General features: G+C 37.2%; 1 protein-coding gene across 6 annotated transcripts in view; it reads right to left on the reverse strand.

Annotated features, from left to right (window-relative positions):
* rc3h2 (ring finger and CCCH-type domains 2) overlaps positions 1 to 19,050 on the reverse strand; it is an 86,425-nt gene that overhangs the window by 25,945 nt on the left and 41,430 nt on the right. For 5 of the 6 annotated variants that reach the window (XM_039762791.1, XM_039762793.1, XM_039762792.1 and 2 more), the window contains 5 exons: positions 16,443 to 16,757; positions 12,516 to 12,715; positions 11,594 to 12,021; positions 7,981 to 8,154; positions 7,163 to 7,321 (listed from right to left, as the gene is read on the reverse strand). In XM_039762791.1, coding sequence (XP_039618725.1) covers positions 7,163 to 7,321; positions 7,981 to 8,154; positions 11,594 to 12,021; positions 12,516 to 12,715; positions 16,443 to 16,757 — 1,276 coding nt within the window. The remainder of the gene's footprint in view (positions 1 to 7,162; positions 7,322 to 7,980; positions 8,155 to 11,593; positions 12,022 to 12,515; positions 12,716 to 16,442; positions 16,758 to 19,050) is intronic. The other variant, XM_039762795.1, reaches the window with a different exon arrangement.

Below are 19,050 nucleotides of genomic sequence, written 5' to 3' on the forward strand. Positions count from 1 at the left end.
TTAAACGTTTGACTAAAGGGTGTTATTTCATGTCTAGAGGGCTCTAATAATGTTAACAGGGTGGGAGAGTTTATAAGGGCTTAAAATATATAAAAATAACCATACAAACATATGGTTTCTACTTCGCGGATTTTCACCTATCGTGGGGGGTCTGGAACGCAACCCCCGCGATCGAGGAGGGATTACTGTATATATAAATACATATATATAAATGAATCTTTCAATCCAACAACTACTTGGTTAGATGTCTGTGGACTTGTTTTAAATGATGTCTCACTGCCTTGTCTCGCTTGACGTTTTAAAAACAATACTTGTCCTTACTGTACACCGCCCTCCCTCAATCGAACCTAACAGTCACTTAAAACAAAAAAGGTTTCAAGCTGGCAGGGACGCTACAATATTTTCGAATTTTACTGCTTTCATATTCTTTACTTTTCTCTGCATGTGTTTCGCGCCATTGTTTATTTGAGCCTTTCGAATTCCAATGCTTTCATAATCTCTTATCTGCCTTTTTTTCTCTCCAATTCTTTTGGGTCTCTTTTCGCCACGCTTCTCTTTCTTCTTTGCTTAGTCATTAACGTTTCATCTAGAACGTATTGCCCTTATACGCTTTATATATGTGCTGAGAGCACAGGATCTGTGTGTGCTACGTACCTTTACACAATTGAGTGTTTTCCTGGCCGTGCTCTTATTTGATATTGTTTGTGTCTCACGGGTCTTTTTAAGTGTCTTATGTGAAGATCACATCTCGTCACACTGCTTTTCCTTTCCAGGATTTTTTTTTTATAATATAAAGATACTAGCAAAATACCCACGCTTTCCAGCGGCGAAGTACTGCTTTTAAATTTTTATTAAGAAGAAAAGTAAACCTTTTTAAACTGAGGGAAAATATACCAATAATCATTTGTTAAGGATCTGTTTGTATACCACGTTGTCAGTTCAGCACTTCAGTTGTAATATGACCAAGCTGTGCGAGCTTACTCTTGAGCATGTAACGTACAAGTGCATCCGAAAAGTATTCACAGCACATCACTTTTTCCACATTTTGTTATGTTACAGCCTTATTCCAAAATGGATTAAATTCATTTTTTTCCTCAGAATTCTACAAACAACACACCATAATGACAATGTGAAAAAAGTTTACTTGAGGTTTTTGCAAATTTATTAAAATTAAAAAACTAAGAAATCACGTGTACATTAAGTATTAATGCCCCTAAACTGTGGAATGGTCTTCCTGCTTCCATAAGAGATGCCCCTTCAGTCTCAGCCTTTAAATCCCGGCTGAAGACTCACTACTTCAGTTTAGCATATCCTGACTAGAGCTGCTGATTAACTGTACATACTGCATCTCTGTTGTTAGTCATTAGCACTATAACATAAGTAACATGACAATTATATTTGAATACTAACCCTCACCTATTCTGTTTCTTTTCTCGGTACCCAAATGTGGCCATTGGTGCCACGGCCCACCTGCCAAGTTGTTTGCCTGCCTATGGTAAAGTCATCCCTGATGGAGGATCACAGGAATCATGGGAAAGAGGGGTCCTTTCATCGAGCAACGTTTCAGCCGTGGCATGGCCAAATGGGGAGGCAGCTAGATGGATGAGGTCTCCAGGACTCTAAAAATATCCAAACCTAATTATGTCATATCATCTACTGTTAAACCGTACTTCTAAAATTTTTATTATTATGCTGTCTTAAGGAATTGTTCTGTTGTGTATATTGTATTGTATTGACCCCCTACTTTTGACACCCACTGCACGCCCAACCTACCTGGAAAGGGGTCTCTCTTTGAACTGCCTTTCCCGAGGTTTCTTCCATTTTTCCCTACAAGGTTTTTATTGGGAGTTTTTCCTTGTCTTCTCAGAGAGTCAAGGCTGGGGTTCTATCAAAAGGCAGGGCCTGTTAAAGCCCATTGCGGCACTTCCTGTGTGATTTTGGGCTATACAAAAATAAACTGTATTGTATTGTATTGTATTCACAGCCTTTGCTCAATACTTTGTCGATGCACCTTTGGCAGCAATTACAGCCTCAAGTCTTTTTGAATATGATGCCACAAGCTTGGCACACCTATCCTTGGCCAATTTCACCCATTCCTCTTTGCAGCACCTCTCAAGGTCCATCAGGTTGGATGGGAAGCGTCGGTGCACAGCCATTTTAAGATCTCTCCAGAGATGTTCAATTGGATTCAAGTCTGGGCTGTGGCTGGACCACTCAAGGACATTCACAGAGTCGTCAAGAGCGCTCTGGAGCAGGGTTTTCATCCAGGATATCTCTGTACATTTCTGCAGTCATCTTTCCCTTTATCCTGACTAGTCTCCCAATTCTTGCCGCTGAAAAACATCCCCACAGCATGATGCTGCAACCCCAATGCTTCACTGAAGGGATGGTATTGGCCTGGTGATGAGCGGTGCCTGGTTTCCTCCAAATGTGACGCCTGGTATTCACACCAAAGAGTTCAATCTTTGTCTCATCAGACCAGAGAATTTTGTTTCTCATGGTCTGAGAGTCCTTCAGGTGCCTTTTGGCAAACTCCAGGCAGGCTGCCATGTGCCTTTTACTAAGGAGTGGCTTCCGTCTGGCCACTCTACCATACAGGCCTGATTGGTGCATTGCTGCAGAGATGGTTGTCCTTCTGGGAGGTTCTCCTCTCTCTACAGAGGACCTCTGGAGCTCTGACAGAGTGACCATCGGGTTCTTGGGCACCTCCCTGACTAAGGCCCTTCTCCCCCGATCACTCAGTTTTGATGGCCGGCCAGCTCTAGGAAGGGTCCTGGTGGTTTTCAACTTCTTCCACTTACAGATGATGGAAGCCACTGTGCTCGCTGGGACCTTCAAAGCAGCAGAAATTTATCTGTAACCTTCCCCACATTTGTGCCTCGAGACAATCTTGTCTCGGAGGTCTACAGACAATTCCTTTGACTTCAGGCTTGGTTTGTGCTCTGACATGAACTGTCAACTGTGGGACCTTATATAGACAGGTGTGTGCCTTTCCAAATCATGTCCAGTCAACTGAATTTACCACAGGTGGACTCCAATTAAGCTGCAGAAACATCTCAAGGATGATCGGGGAAACAGGATGCACCAGAGCTCAATTTTGAGCTTCATGGCAAAGGCTGTGAATACTTATGTACGTGTGCTTTCTCAATTTTTTTATTTTTAATAAATTTGCAAAAATCTCAAGTAAACTTTTTTCACGTTGTCATTATATATATTAGATATATATATTATATATATATATATATATATATATCTCAAAATACCAAGGCCAGGCGCTAAGTACTGCCTTAAAAGTTTTATTAAGAAGAAAATTAAACCTTTTAAAACTGAGGAAAATATACCAATAATTATTTGTTAAGGATCTCTTTGTATACCACATTGTGAGTTCGGCCCTCCGTTTGTAATATGACCAAGCTGTGCGCTGAGCTTACTCTTAAGCATGCAAGTACAGTTGGCCATGTGAACAGTAATCTTGTTTCAAATCTCACAGCTTGGATTGCTGCCGTCATAATCGGTTTGAGTTTCATGGTTTGTTTCAATTACGACAGTATTTGTAGGACTTGTGTTGAAGTGACATTCGGCATCTGTCAAGTGTTGTAAGTATACAACCAGTTTCATCGATAACTTCATATCCAGCTTTTGAGAGTTTAAACATTCATAAACATCAAAGTGTCCACTACTGAAATCGTCACCTGTCAATCTAAGATGTTTAAGAGGCATTGGCGGTTGTCCAAAGGTGTAAAATATTTGGCCATTTCGGTACACTTGAAAGTGACAACCGAACAATTCATCGGCAGCCATCAACTCACATGCAGATCCATAGGTGAAGGGCTTAAGCATTTCACTCTTCTAGTGCTCCTGTGTAGTATAATTATCTCCTGTACCATCATTAGTCCACACCTTGAACCTGTCCCAGTCATTCAATACAGAAGACACAATGTTTCTCCAGATATCAAGAGTGAGCCTGATATGGCCGTGCAATATGTAACAAAGAGAATGGAAAAGATAGGTGCCATCTCCGGGCATGGAAACCACTCGGTAAGTGACAGTTCTTTGATCGATGGTGATCACCTTGATAGACATGTTAATGGAGGTACGGTTGGAATGATAAAGGAAATTAGTACCTGAACAATGTAAAGTAAGTCTAAAATACCTACACAATAACTATAATCGTAATAAATGAACAATAAAACAGCGGAGAAGCCGTGGATTAAATAAAAAGGCTGTAGTTATCAGCAGGGAGACGTGAATCCCGTGGCGAAGCAAGGAAGGGAACGTAGAGACTGGAGCGACGGACCGCCTTATATAGGCAGGCAGCCAACAACGTGGGAGGCGTTGGGATGGGGGACCCAATGCCACCTCACACGGTGACTCAGCTGTAGGCTATGGACGTATATATGTACGTAAATAGGATTCAGTTAGCGTTGGGAACCCACGTACCAAATTTCTTGAAGATTGGCCCATAAGTATCAAAGACTGTTGAAAAGTTCAATATGGTGGCCGACAGTGGCATCATACCACCGAAATAAGTACCAAATTTCAGCCTTCTACCTACACGGGAAGTTGGAGAATTAGTGACATTGGAAAGTTCAATATGGCGGCTGACAGTGGCGTCATACCACCGAAATAAGTATGTACATTGGTTTCGGTTAGCGCAGACAAGCCACCTACCAAATTTCGTGAAGATGGGGCCATAAATAAGAAAGTTCAACATGGCGGACGTTGTCGACTGTTATCGACCGCTATGACCGTTACGTGTAGAATTTTGAAATGAAACCTGGTTAACTTTTGTAAGTAAACTGTAAGGAATAAGCCTGCCAAATTTCAGCCTTCTACCTACACGGGAAGCTGGAGAATTAGTGATGAGTCAGTGAGGGCTTTGCCTTTTATTAGTGTATATATATATATATATATATATATATATATATATATAAATAAATAAATAAACAGATTAATTAATAAATAATCATAAAAGTATCCTGGGACCAGACGAGACTTTGTGCCAAGTGATTAAACCACGCCTGGGGCCGGAAATACAAGACAAAGAGTAGATGACAAAGTAGAACATCATAAAGAATTAAAAAACTGTGACGCGATACACATGTACAGCAGGTTAGAGATAATGAAAGTAGTAAAATTCAAAAGTCTCAAAAAAATAAAAGTAAAGATTGCATTAGCACAAACAGTGAGTATGTCATTCTGTTCACTGAAATGGTTACCTTAAGAAAATGATGGAGTGCATACTTTTTTCAGAAAAGATATTTATGTTGAGAACAAAATAAATCTGCAGGCAGACATTTCTTTTACCACAAACATGTTTTGTCTGCTTGGACATTTTTATCATGTAAATCAGATTTGGAGGTAATGTTGGGTACATACAGTATTCAGAACACAGGTAATGTTTTGTATTAATGCTCACCCCTCTGCACATGACCAATGCTAATATTACCATCTAGAAAACAGAATTACTGTGTTCCTCCTTTCACAGTGCATTGTTATGACAAAGTTAGAACTTCCAAGTGAACAGCAAATTCATACTTGCATAGTTTAGGCTGTCTGCTAGGTGATCTCTAGCCATCACTACCTTCTCAAGATATGGACCTTCATTCCATATCCGTATCATTCCCTAAAAAAAGACACTATAAAAGACAGTAAGCACATATGGCTCCCACATGCTGGCCATTTTTGTGCCAGGTGTAGGCTATAGAAAGTTCTCAGTTGTGTCCAGCAAGTGTTTTGTACACTCTAAAATGAAGACTAGAAATACATGGTGTACAAGGGGGAAAGTAGAGGTTCTTTGTAACATAAGAGGAGGTTTGTTTGTCACTGTTTGGGGATTTGATATTTTGTCCATTATGCGCAGGTCTTCTCTCTACAGTACAAGGAGGAAGTCTTTAAAAGCTGTTATTACTTTTGGTGCAGATGTCACAGCATCTTCAACTGCCTTTTTATTTCAAGTGGAAATGCCATTATATCAAACACCAGTTTAGGAACTTAACACAGTAAAACTGAAAATTTAAGAGAATACCAATATTCATTCCATTTGTTCTCTGAAAAATGTAAAAGTAGAGACACTTTTGTACTTTTTATCATCATTGCCTTATTGCTGTGTTTCCACCTTGCATAGTCAAATATCTGTAACCCAAGTTATATGAAACAACTTAGTTTCTGTGATTGTTCCATCAGTGCTAACTGCATATGTTCCCAAGTTCAAAATCAGTTCTTCTGTATTGGTGATGACAAACCATTTTGTCAAATCCAAACCCTAATAACTTTATGAAGTTCTTGTATAACGTTTCATCATTGCTGATGATTGACACAGTCACTGCGTTGCCATTAAGTTGTGTTGTATGATGTAAATATTAATAGATATACTTGTACAGTCACAGGCAAAATGTGTGTTGAAACACTTGTAAGGGACTCTGGTGTTTGCACAATGGTGTTTTTTTGAAAGTCCTTACAATATTGCATCTAACACTATGATTAAAAATCCAAGATAAGCAATTTGCTTAGAAGAAATGCCTATGTTGAAAGCAGCAATGTTATCAATAAAAGGCATCCTTGTATAGAAGCACCTCAGCTTATATATGTGTCTAAAGGGAATCCATAAAGATGGCCTGATTCTCTGACCTAAAGTAAAAGTTAAATCGTAGTGCATATAAAGAGTCCAGAATACAGCTATTGATATGAGCCATTACCAGCATTTCCATGCATTTACCAGCCAAAGAGTTGGCTGCCACTATCCGGCAATCATCAATGTATTTTAGCTTTCTTGTGAAATGTTACTATGTTGTTTTAGCACAACAGTATGATAGTGACAATGGAAGTTTGAACAAGTTGGTGAATACGGTGGTTAGCTGATGTGCCAAAGATTTCTGAAATAGGGGTGGAAAACCAGCTGTTTCTCATTTTAACTAAATGCCTAAATGGCAACATATTATGAGAAAATTACGCAAAAGTGACTGCTCGTAATATTATTATAATACATACACACACACACAAGTTTTAAATTATCATAAAAGAGGGGATGTTAAATTATAACTACAATACTAACTTGTGAAATAACATATTCTGATTTCCAAGAGTTTGGAGAAAGAGTATCAGACATATATACCATGCTAATGCTACACTATATATTCACAGTTCATAAATATACACTTACCGTTAGTTCCATGTTGGAACTTGTCACTACATCTGTGGGTTCCGCATGATTTGCATGGATGCAGGTGCTGATGGTACCACAAGACCATGGTGAATACTGGGAAAGGTGGCCATCCTCTTTTAATTTAGAGCATACAAAGTCACTAGAGCCTTCTGGAAACTGTAAATATAGCAACATATTAAAGTTGTAAAGCTAAACACTTTAGAGAAACTTTTAGCTTTAGACACTGTATTAGTACATCAGAGGATTAGAAATACACTTTAAATTACTGGGATAGTACTAGCCCTTTAGCCAGCAACAGCACTCTCATATGTGCGCGATTACTACAAAATTCATAATTGATGTTTAATAGGAAATAGATTTATTTATTTTCTTGAAATTTTTGACAATGAATATTAAAATGCAAACAGTTACATCTACCAACTGATACATGACAAACTGAGGCAAACCACTAGTCATTCACATAACTATAGTTTAGCAAATGTTAATCATACCATCAAAGACTCAAAGAATACTAGGCCTGGCATCTCAAAGATTTGTATAAATGTTTCTGAAGGGAAGCTATGCTATTCAATACACAACTTGAATATTATGTGCCCCTTGGACTGCTGGAATATTACATTTAACTTTAAATTATTCCACTGTTCATGTTAAGTGAACGAGTAATTATGGAGCCACTCTTAATTTTTTTTTTAACCACAGGTTAATCATGTCACACAACGACTAAGAGCAGAATTCAAGTCCAATGTCTTGAAGCTACAAGACAGCAGAAACATCTACCACTTACTGATCATTTTAAGTATTTTTTTACATCTTACCTCAGAACTGAATTCCATATCAAATAGTGGGGATGAACGAGATGGAGACTGTGAAGCAGGTGGATGAGATGGAGTTACAAGAGGTGGGGGCTTCTGAGAATGGTATACAGTCCACTGGTCTGTTTTTCGTCTAAACTGCTCTTCATATCCCATTTGGATTCGATTGTAAGAGTCCTAAAACAAAAAAAAATAAAATAAAAAGAAAATTAAATTATAATAAATAAAATATAATTACTGGAGCACAAAATACAAACATGCTTAAAATAAGAAGCAATACTGATATAAAAACTATCACAGGGTGACATATTTAACAGACAATACTGAAAATACTGAACGAAGATGGTCACTCATGAGCAGAAAAGACACACCAGGAAAGAAAACATGGAAATTGATCACAACAGAAAATAATTACAACAAACCTTTAATACAGCAGTCCTTAGCAAATAATTACACAGTATTCAGCTGCTGTAATATATTTGCACAATTATAAATTAACTTTTGTACTTGTTTAAATTATATGAAATATTTTGGCTAAACTCAACATTTAAGTTCTGCTTATTTATTACTTATTACATTTATTTATTTAGCCCCCTAGTATTTCCAAATTTGGAGCAAAAATAGATTGAAATGGTTTTCTCAGAGATACACAGTGGTTTATCATCCAACTTAGACAAATAGACACTCTCTCTAAAAAATCATTTTGTATTACTTCATGTAATTGGAACTTTGGGGACAGGTTCAAAAATTCACTATAAATGTCCTGACTCCAATTATTATAGAGTGCATTGAAAGACTTGTGCTGGGACACATTAAGAGCATTATAACAGGACCCCTGCTGTTTGCTGATAAGCACAAAAGGACTACAGGGGGCGCAGCAGCCCATGCACTGCACAGCACTTTAGAGCATCTGGATAAAAAGAGCTCTTAAGTCAGACTGTTGCTTGTAGATTACAGCTCTGCTTTCCAACACTATACTTCCATCCAGATTGATCACTAAGCCCCTTGCCCTGGGTCTCAGTGCTTCCCTGTGCAACTGGATCTTGGACTTTTGACAGGCAGTCTCAAACCTATACAGATTGGTACACACACCTCGTCCAAGTCGATCCTGTACATTGGTACCTCCCAGAGCAGTGAACCAAGTCCCCTGCTGTACTCTGTATACCTGTAACTATACGCCATGACAGAGCTCCAATACCATCATAAAGTTTGCTGACGATTCAACTATCAAAGGTGTGAACACAGACAATGATGAGACAGTCTATCAAGAGGAGAGGAGGCTTCTGTCACAGTGGTGTCAGGATAATGACCACTCTGAATGGCAGGAAGTCAATCACACCCCATTTGCATTGGGGGAGAGACAATGGAAAGTGTCAACAGTTTCAAATTCCTGGGGTTACCATAACCAATGATATTATGTGGACAGAACTACAGAGGTCATTAAAAGGCCAATCAGTGACTCTACATTCTCAGATATCTAAAGAAGGCCTGGATGTCTAGAGCAGTCCTCATCAACTTTAATAAATGTACTGTAGAGCCCATCCTGGCAGGCTGTATGTTGTGCTGATATGGAAGCAGTCCAGCTAAGATCCATAAGGCATTGCAGAGGATGATGAAAACACCACAGATCATTAGTGGCACACAGATACGATCTCTGCAGGATACATTTGCCAAGCGCTGTCTGGGAAAGGTTCACCGAATCATAAAGGATCCCAGCCACCTTGCACAGATATTTTTCTCCATCCTCCCATCAGGCAGATGCTACAGAACTATTAACAACCAAACTGAGATTTAAGAACAGTTTCTACCCGCAGGCAAAAAGGCCACTTAACTGTCATATGTGAAACTGTCTGCAATCAACTGAGCAAATTGAGTATCACATCTTCTTTGGTTCTAGTGTATGCAATGTTTTGTTTAGTGTTATTTTCTGTCATTATTATTATTATTTAGGTAGGCAGTGAAACTGAGAGTGATTCTGGGAATCCGAGAGTGACAACTGCGTCACTTGCACATGTCCAGTCTGCATGTCATATTATTATACTTTCTACATTTCTCACTTTGTACTTTTAATGTTTTTGTTGTTTTACAGTAGAAAGTTGAATTTTAATAAAAACGTAATGTGTCATGACAAAAAATGCAATGCTTTTTATAAAAAAATGTAACACTTAGGAGGTTAAAGACTTAGCTGTTATTTTGAGCTTCATGTTTTATGTCGATTACTTTGTCTGCAAGGAGCATTATGCAAGTAAGATGTTGTATATGTGAAATAAAAAAGCCTTGACCTTCAAAGAATCAAGAAAAGCTGATTTTAACATGGTGTCTGTGGGAAATTTAAATAGATTTTAGTGTCTTAAAATATACATTTTTCACTGAATAACGATGGGATTTTTCTGCATTATATAGAGCTCCGGGGTGGCCATGCTGTATTCTAGCAAACATGGAAAAATTCAGAATGAGCAGTTTCCAAGATATCTGGTATTGAACGCTGTGACCTGTCTATACCAATAACTTAAATAAAAATATGACCTTTCTCTTTCAAAAAAGCTGCATCATGTTTGTCTTGCTATAAGATCCAGGCCTATTGTTTCTGATGCAGTTATGTCCAATACCTATCCCCATACCCTTCAAAACCGGTTTGACTTATGTCCAAAGAAAACTGCCACAGTAACTGTTTAATTTAACAGGGACCTTTTCAGTCTGCTCCATATAGTCAGGGGACCAGGCATACTGACTGCAAAGTTTTTGAGATACATAGTTTATCGAAGTATGCATGTATGTACAGAATACTTGGAGAGGCACATAAAAGCACACATGTGCAAACAGGCACACGCACACATGCACATACTAACACAAAGAAATTCATAAGTGAAGACAGCAGATGGCTTATTTACCAAGCCAGAATATAAGCTATATGATTGAAAAGACAGATGTGAACACACACACACACACACACACACACACACCCTACAACAGATCTGTAAATGTTGACATGGACAGAAGCATTAAGCCAGCCCTGCACAAATTTATGCAACTATGTAGTTAGCTTACTTAATTTTACCCAATGTTTTTAGTTTCAAATTATTAAAGTTGTTTGATTCATTCAATTAGCTGCTCATTTTACAATGCATTTGTCTGTGTATAATAAAATATTATGTAAGTTAATGTGCTTGATTTTATATTATTGCATAGTACAATCAGTTGTATTATACTGTAAAATCTTCTGTTGAGTGATTTCCTACAGTATCAATGAAGTAAAATGGAAGTTACATGTATTGGATGGAGTATTTGATAAAGATTTTTTAACTTTAATGTAAGAGTGACACGGTTGTCTTATAATCCAACTGTAACTGATTATATGAGTGTTAATGTTCAAAAAAAGAATACTGATGTGCTTATTAAGCCAGTGCAGAATATACAAATATTCTACAATGAAGAAAACTGTAAGGAAGGAAATTGAAAAAAATTAGATTCTCTTCATATCGCTTATAAGAAGGAACTAGGATATAACAAACAATCTACTATATTTACTCATTTAGTAGACACTTGTATCCAAAATGACTTATAAAAGAGTACAAAAGCAAAAAGAGAATGAAAATTACTAGTGCTCCTGACTTACCCTTTGCAAAGTTACTGTCCTCTGGTCACTGGGTACATGATTTGCTACAGAATAGTATCCATCTAGTGAGCTGTATCGTTCTCTTAGGGGAGGCTGCTGACATAATGAAGAATGCATTACATCCATTGGAGGCAATGAGTTACTCCTAATATCATCTCTGTGGTACAACTGAGGTCTCCACAAGCGTCTACTGGCATAGTGCACAGGCGGGGGGCCATACTGTGCTGGAGGTGGAGGAGGTGGATACGGAGTAGGGGTCAAACGTTCTCTTGGAGGGAAAGGACCATACTGGTCTGAATAGGGTACTGATGATGGCGGAAGAGATGATTCAGGCACATTACTTGAACGAACAAAGCGTGTGACACACTGAGCAGCTGAAACAGTAGGAGGGGGCAGAGGAGGTGGTGGAGGAGGAGCGTAATAATTATCTAAAAAAGAGGAGAGAGGAAATAAATTCAGTTACACTTATTACTCATGTAAATTTCAAAATAAAAAAAATTATTTTGTTTAGGAAGGGCCTATGAAAAAGCACTATACAGTATATATGCAGCTTTAACTAAATGTAATCTTAACTCATTCAGGGCAATACAGAAATCCAGAATTAAGATCTGAACCCACAGCCTTGTCTTTTTCACACCGCACTGATTCATGTAATTGCAAAACTAAGACGATACCACGCCAAAATCAGACTTCAAACCACCAAACTGTAGACCTCTAAGGTTAAAAGTCTTAAATTATAATTTAGTGCTGCATTAAAAATCCTCCATACCAATAAATCAAGTCTATAATCAAAAATTTAAAAGAATCAAAAAAGAAAAAGCAATGAAATGTAACATTTCAGATAATTGTAGTCATTAAATTATGTCTAGTACCATATTACTTATTTATTTAAAAAAAAAATCTGATTCTGTAATAAGCTTACTTGGTGGGTATGGTGGCATATCATAGGACACTGGTGCACGCAGGTCTGGACAATGCATCTCAGATGGAGTAGGAGGATATAAAGATGGTCTTGATACAAACTGTGCGGATTTTGGAAGTACTGAATTTACATCCACTGCAGTAGAAGAACTGATTATTGAGGTAGTTACAGTGGAGTTTACAGGAGTCTTCGGAGGTGAGCTAATTTATGACAAAGAAAAGAGCATTAATTTCTGTCAGGAATCCTATTTCACAATATAAGCCCAATATAAACATTAACCTGAGCAAGGCAAATAATGTCAGTGCATACAGGGCAACTCATATTATGCTGTAGCACATCAATGCAACTAGCAATAGCAAGCTCTGCCTCCTATTGGTACTAGATTCCAGGACAGCAGAAAACTAAAGAAATATTAGAAATGGTGTTACAATTCTAGGAAAACTTTATATTGGATTTGTTCAACGGTAAGGTTCTATGCAGATTATTTTAAAGAGTTCTCTTTTGCAGTCTTTTGTTTCATATGCCCATAACCACAGTGGCAGTGGACAATGTACATGTTTTACACCTGCAATTAAATACACATAAAATGTCCTAAAAACAGTTGGAAATGGTTGCATCTAGTGAACAGTGGGTCCAAATGTAATATTTGAAGATCTTCAAATTGCAAGAAAAATCTTGGTATAGAAACACATGGGGATAAAAAAAACTAATTATATTACATAAAACCTCTACTCTCAAAGCCTTTACTTCCATATAAATTAAGGAATGGCACAAAGTAAAAAACATACCTAAACAGAAAGAATGCCAAAACAGATGTGAAAATGTAATAAAAATTTGCCAACCTTAGCATTTTAAGCCAGTTGTGCGAGATTATGTTATTTATCTCCATCTATGCATTTATGAATTAGGCCACCATAATGTAAGGCAGATGTTTTCAGAATTTTGGAATACATAACCTCTACTAAAATTTCTACAAGACTGTACAACCCAACCTAATGTGTATTTTACAATCAAAAATGTATTAGTGCCTGTGTCCATGTTTATTTCAAACACAGACTTCCTTCCAGACATTCAAACTGTATTAAAAATTTTACTTTCATGCTTATTGAAGTAATGAAAACTGTTGATTTTAAGAAAGATTCCTAAATCTAAAATGTAATGGAAAAAAGATCAACCCAATTGTTTACACAGTTGTAATATTGGGTATCCTCTGTTAATATTCTCTGCTACTACTACAGGGAATTCAGCCTTGCAAATATATGATATGGCAAAAAAAATGGCCGCATATGCAAATAAACGCAATTCAGTCATAAGCCTTTAAATGCAGACTTTTAAAATCCAACTTTATGAAACTTTACTTTTCTTCCTTACTATTTTTTAACAAAAACAAAGAAATGGAACTGGACTAAAAGAATAAAACTAATAATTTATTGAGATTAAATTAGTATTGATTACCATCTACTGTACATAAAAATGCCATGTAACATTATTTTAAAGATATGTCATGAAAAACACACTGGAAAAAAATCAAATGGAGATGCACAGATGCCTTTGAGGACAGAGAATCTGAATTTATTGAACTAAAACATAACCTGGTGAAATAGTATATTGCATTTTGAATTTTATTTAAAATGCTTTTGTACATTTATGGATTTTTCTGGAATGATCACCTTGAGCAACAGAAGTACAAACAACAGAGTTACAAAACTGCTTCTGCAGGGTGAAAACTCTGAAACAAAATACAGGTAAAATTCCATTACAACAAAGTATTTTTATGGTCCTGACAGTTTCCCCATAAGACACAAGTCTATAGAAATCTTGTTACAACGAAGTACATTCAGCAGATACTTTCATTACAACGAAGTGCCCAAAAGACCTTGAAATGCCTGAAATGAATCATCCACAGAACAGTTAGTTCTGTGGTCGCAGCTCAGATGTGCTGTGTTTGTTTTCAGTGATACCTTTTGCTTATCGCTCGTCAACATTTGAAAAACATCCACTGGAATTTAACTCATTGTCACCTTCCTATAGAAACGGCAGACATGAAAAAACGATAACAGTTCATATTAGAAAAAAAAAAAACGTAAAATTTTTGCAGCTCTCGATTGCGGCAAAAAGAAAAAAGACGTTACTAGTGAATTTGGAATTTCACCATCAACACTGTCAACTTTCTTGAAAGACCAAGCAAAAAAAAAAGACGAAAAATGTCAGGTTGCAAATGTATGAGAACTACTGCATTTGAAGACGTCGAAAAGGCCGTTTTTGTGTGGTTAAGTGATGCTCATTCAAGAAACATTCCCATTAATGCAGAACTCATTCAAGAAAATGTGAGGTTTCTAATCTCTCTTGGGACCTCCCCCAACTGGACAACACGCCGAAGAGTATCCCGAAGTGCAATCACCGCGTCTGTGGAAGACTGTATCTGTTGCCAGGGCAACATCCGGCTCACAGCTCTGCTGCATCTCTCCACCAAAGCAAACTCGATGGGTGAAGGAAGGAAAATTGTAAATGCAGGGCACAGTATAACTTGGCCACTAACCTTGTCACAACCCTGTCTGACTGCTGTGTCTGTTTATAGGAGAGGGTCAGATCACTCTACGATAAATAACTGTGCTGTTCCCGTTTCAAGCTGAATAAAGCTGGTTTTGCTAAATTACTGAGACTAAGCCTTGTGTTTTGGGGTGTAAGACAGGGACTTATAACGCAATCCTGATCTTTTAGCATTCGATTCTGTGGCACCTAACTTCACCACAGTGAGCCTGCTGTTGCCATGCCCCGGCAACGGACAAATCTTACACAAACGCTGCAATCGCACTTCAGGACGCACTTCAGTGAGACGTTCCCGTTTGGGGGGGGGTCCCAAAAGAGTTCAGAAACCTCATAATATGAAGAAGAAGAAAAGGATGATTCAGCTTCTTATTGATAACTGTGCTGCCCACAACATACGCATGTTGATAATGTTCGTGTTGAATTCCTCCCACCCAATTGCACAGCAGTGCTTCAGCGATTGGGTTTGGGGATCATTCGCACCCGGAAAGTGTATTATCGCAAGAAAATGCAGAGAAAAATTCTTGTCAGCATAACTTGTAGACAGTAGAAGATTAAAATTAATGCGAAAGAAGCTACTGAAATGATTGCAAACGCCTGTTGGCAAGGACAAAGAAAGCACTATAGTGACAAATACAGAATCTCATTACAACAAAATATTTTTTAGGTCAATGGCAGTTCGTTGTGACGGAATTTTACCTGTATATTCTTATTCTTATGCTTAAAAGAAATTAGATTCTGCTTTGGTAAACAAGTATAATTTTACCACATGCAGGTCATACATTTTGCTCCTGCATCCTAAGGATATCTGCATTAGGCCGTCTGGTTTTTAGAAACTGACTCAGTGTATAAGTAAGCCTTGCAATTTTGTGAAGTCTTCGGTTAATTTCTATCCTGCATAAGATATTTCTACAATAGGTTCCGATTCCTTCATCCGCTAAATTAATTAAGATTAGTTTGAGAATGTAATATGTCAAACCAAGGTTCAATACTATTTTATAATTCACTGCTCATTCATGTGTCCTTAGCCAACAAATACTCGTCCAAGAATAGGTTATTTACTTCTAAGGAATAAACAAATAAAAACTTTGTGCCTCTGTCACAAGTTTCTTTTTGTGTTGGGTTATCATTTCCAGATATTAAGGGGTCACTAACCAAGGGGTACTACCTTTTCTAAAAAAGTATTCATATTGATCCTGAATGTGACAATTGTATACATTTTATAAGCCTGATAACAACTTCTTTTGATGTACTCGTTTTTTTCTTACACAAAATTGTTAAAATGTTTAGAACACACAAGTAAAAAAATAACAGGACAAATTAATCAGTCAGACACAATTACACAGTAACCCAAAGATATCAAATATTTGAAATGCTTACTTCTCAGAAGGTGACTGTGACAGGCAACCAGATGCAGTCAGACCATTGGATCCAGCCCTAGTGAGCTTCTTTAACTCTTCTAGAGGAGGATCTGGCCCTCGGGAAATAAGCTGGGGTGCACTACACTCGGTATGCGCAACTCCATTGGTGCTGCGGATCATGTTTACCATATTTTCAGAGTTTCCCATAATAGAAATTACTGTCCCTGCTGTAGAACTTGCATTGTCATTTATTCCAGGCTTGTTGAGAAAAGATGGCTGTGACAGTGGGAATGGCCTCACAGAGGTACTGATTTTTTTATTTCTCATTCTGTATCTAGTGAAAAACACATACAATAAAATTAGTGGAACATTTATGGCTACTTATACTTATGTATGGATGTATTTACAAGTAACTTTTAAAGAGCACTGGCTCAAAATCTACAATAGAGTAATATTATGCAAATGTGTTGCAAAAAATAAAGTGGACTAATAATAAAAATGTAAAATCTTATGTAACATGGTAGGTGGGCACTTTACCAGGTACCAATTACTAGTAATCATTTCTAATTCATCCTTGATGCCTTCATTTGTTTAAAACAATATATATTTGCAGGAATTATTAATGGAATTATTCTCTGTTCTTTGCAAAGGGGCATGAAATACTGTATCCTGTGAAAAGTGCAATACTAAATAAAAATTTATTTATTGACTGATTTATATCTTAAACGAGTCTTACGCAATGAATATAAAGATGGAAAACCACATTTAGAAAAGAGAATTATTATTTAGAATAGTTCATCCAGGAAAAGCATGCCTATAAGAAATGATGTACGCATATTATTTCACAACTTTAACTTTGAGTACAAAGGATATGAACAAACATGCTTCTTTTGTATCATTTGAGAACAAATAAAAAGCTTGACCGATTCACCAGTAGATGGTGACAACACTGTCTTTAATGGCAATGCAATACATGTCTCTGTGTTAGTGATCACCTCGTTGCCATGCAACCACAGGAAAAGACGGGAATTCTGGAATTGCTTGCCAAAACGCAATCAGATGAAAGCTGAAAACTGTCCACCCACAATTATAAGAACTGTGACCTGTCAAGTTCTCCAATAACAGGAGTGATCATTCCTGCTACAAAATAGCCGCAATAACTGCAGGATTTATTTCTATAAACTATTAAATTACAACTCAAGTTTTGTTTGTGGAACATTCCATAAAGAAATATTCTTCTCTTTGTACCTGCTACCATTTTGTTCTGTTAGAAATTCCTACAGTATTTTGTACTGTTCTGGGAAAACTCAACAAAATGAACGGATGAGGATTAGAAACCTTCAATTACTAAACTTTATAATTTTTTTTTTACATTTTATTAATGTACCTTTTTAATGATGAAGATAAACCAACCTAAAAGTGATTATGCCACAGTTAAAATGATGGCTTACTTGTTATGCACAGCTCTGGTTTAATTGTCGTCTGGTGAATTGAATGCAAAGATGTAACATTTATGGCAAAAAAGAAAATTAAAATAAAGAAAAAAAGGCCTAAATTAGAATACTCCAATGCCCTGAAACTATTGACAGCATTAAAGGAGTTCTCCATCCAAAAATTACATAATTTTTTTATATGTTCCCTATCTCATGTAATGTGTAGTGATGGCACAGAAAAATATTTAATCTGATGTTTTCATTCAGAACAGAAAAAAAAGTTCATGATATAATAGGGCCCAAAGGTGACCAATACAGTACAACAGTTAATGATGTGAAAAACCATGGGGTGGGTAGAGTTACTAATGTCAGTTATCAAGTCATATGTGCTAAACGTGCAAAATACATGCATTTTTTTCTAAAATATTGTTCTGGAATAATCAGTGCACATCATAAAGAAGAAGCCCATTCCCCTAATACTGCACTTCTGAATTAAAGACAAGATTCTTTACCAATGAAAGAGGGGAAGAAGGAGGATCTTCATTTCAAAAGCACAATAAAGAAGCTGCTTTTTTAATTAACATTTCTCTTAATTTAGTTATTTCAGTTTGTGCTTTGTTGCAAAAAGGAGCATTTGGTCAAATTGCTTCTCTGACTTTTGTAAATAGCCCAGCTAAGCTGCAAAAATGGACACTTTCTATCTGCTGAACACATGGAAATGGAGCTTTGTCTCTCTCTTGCAAGAAATCTTTCTTTTCATGTTTCGATTATGCATATACAATGGGTAACTGAAGAACTCAACCATCTGGGAAATATCAATCTGGGACTGAATGAAGACTGCATAAACCCACCCAGATTGTGTAATTCTTTTTATAGCTTATATCTAATGCTATTTAAATAAAAAAGTTTGAAGCCAGTCTCCCTTTGACTGTTACCAGGCTAAGACTAAAAAGCGAAGATTGGTCAGTCTTTGTCTAGATGCTCCATCCCTTAAGGGTTCAAAAGGATGCCTTCGGGAAAGTCATCTACTGGTGGTAAAATGGGCTGACAGTCCCAGTCAGCCAGTGAACCTGCTAAAAGAGGTCACTAGGGTTGAATATGCACTGATGTGACTGCTTTGTTCTGTGGTCTTCTACTGTAGATCACAATTATTGTGTGTCATCCATTCAGTCGTTTCCAACATTTGGCAATTCT

This window comes from Polypterus senegalus, chromosome 9 (assembly GCF_016835505.1).
Source record: "Polypterus senegalus isolate Bchr_013 chromosome 9, ASM1683550v1, whole genome shotgun sequence".
Taxonomy (NCBI): Eukaryota; Metazoa; Chordata; class Cladistia; order Polypteriformes; family Polypteridae; genus Polypterus; species Polypterus senegalus.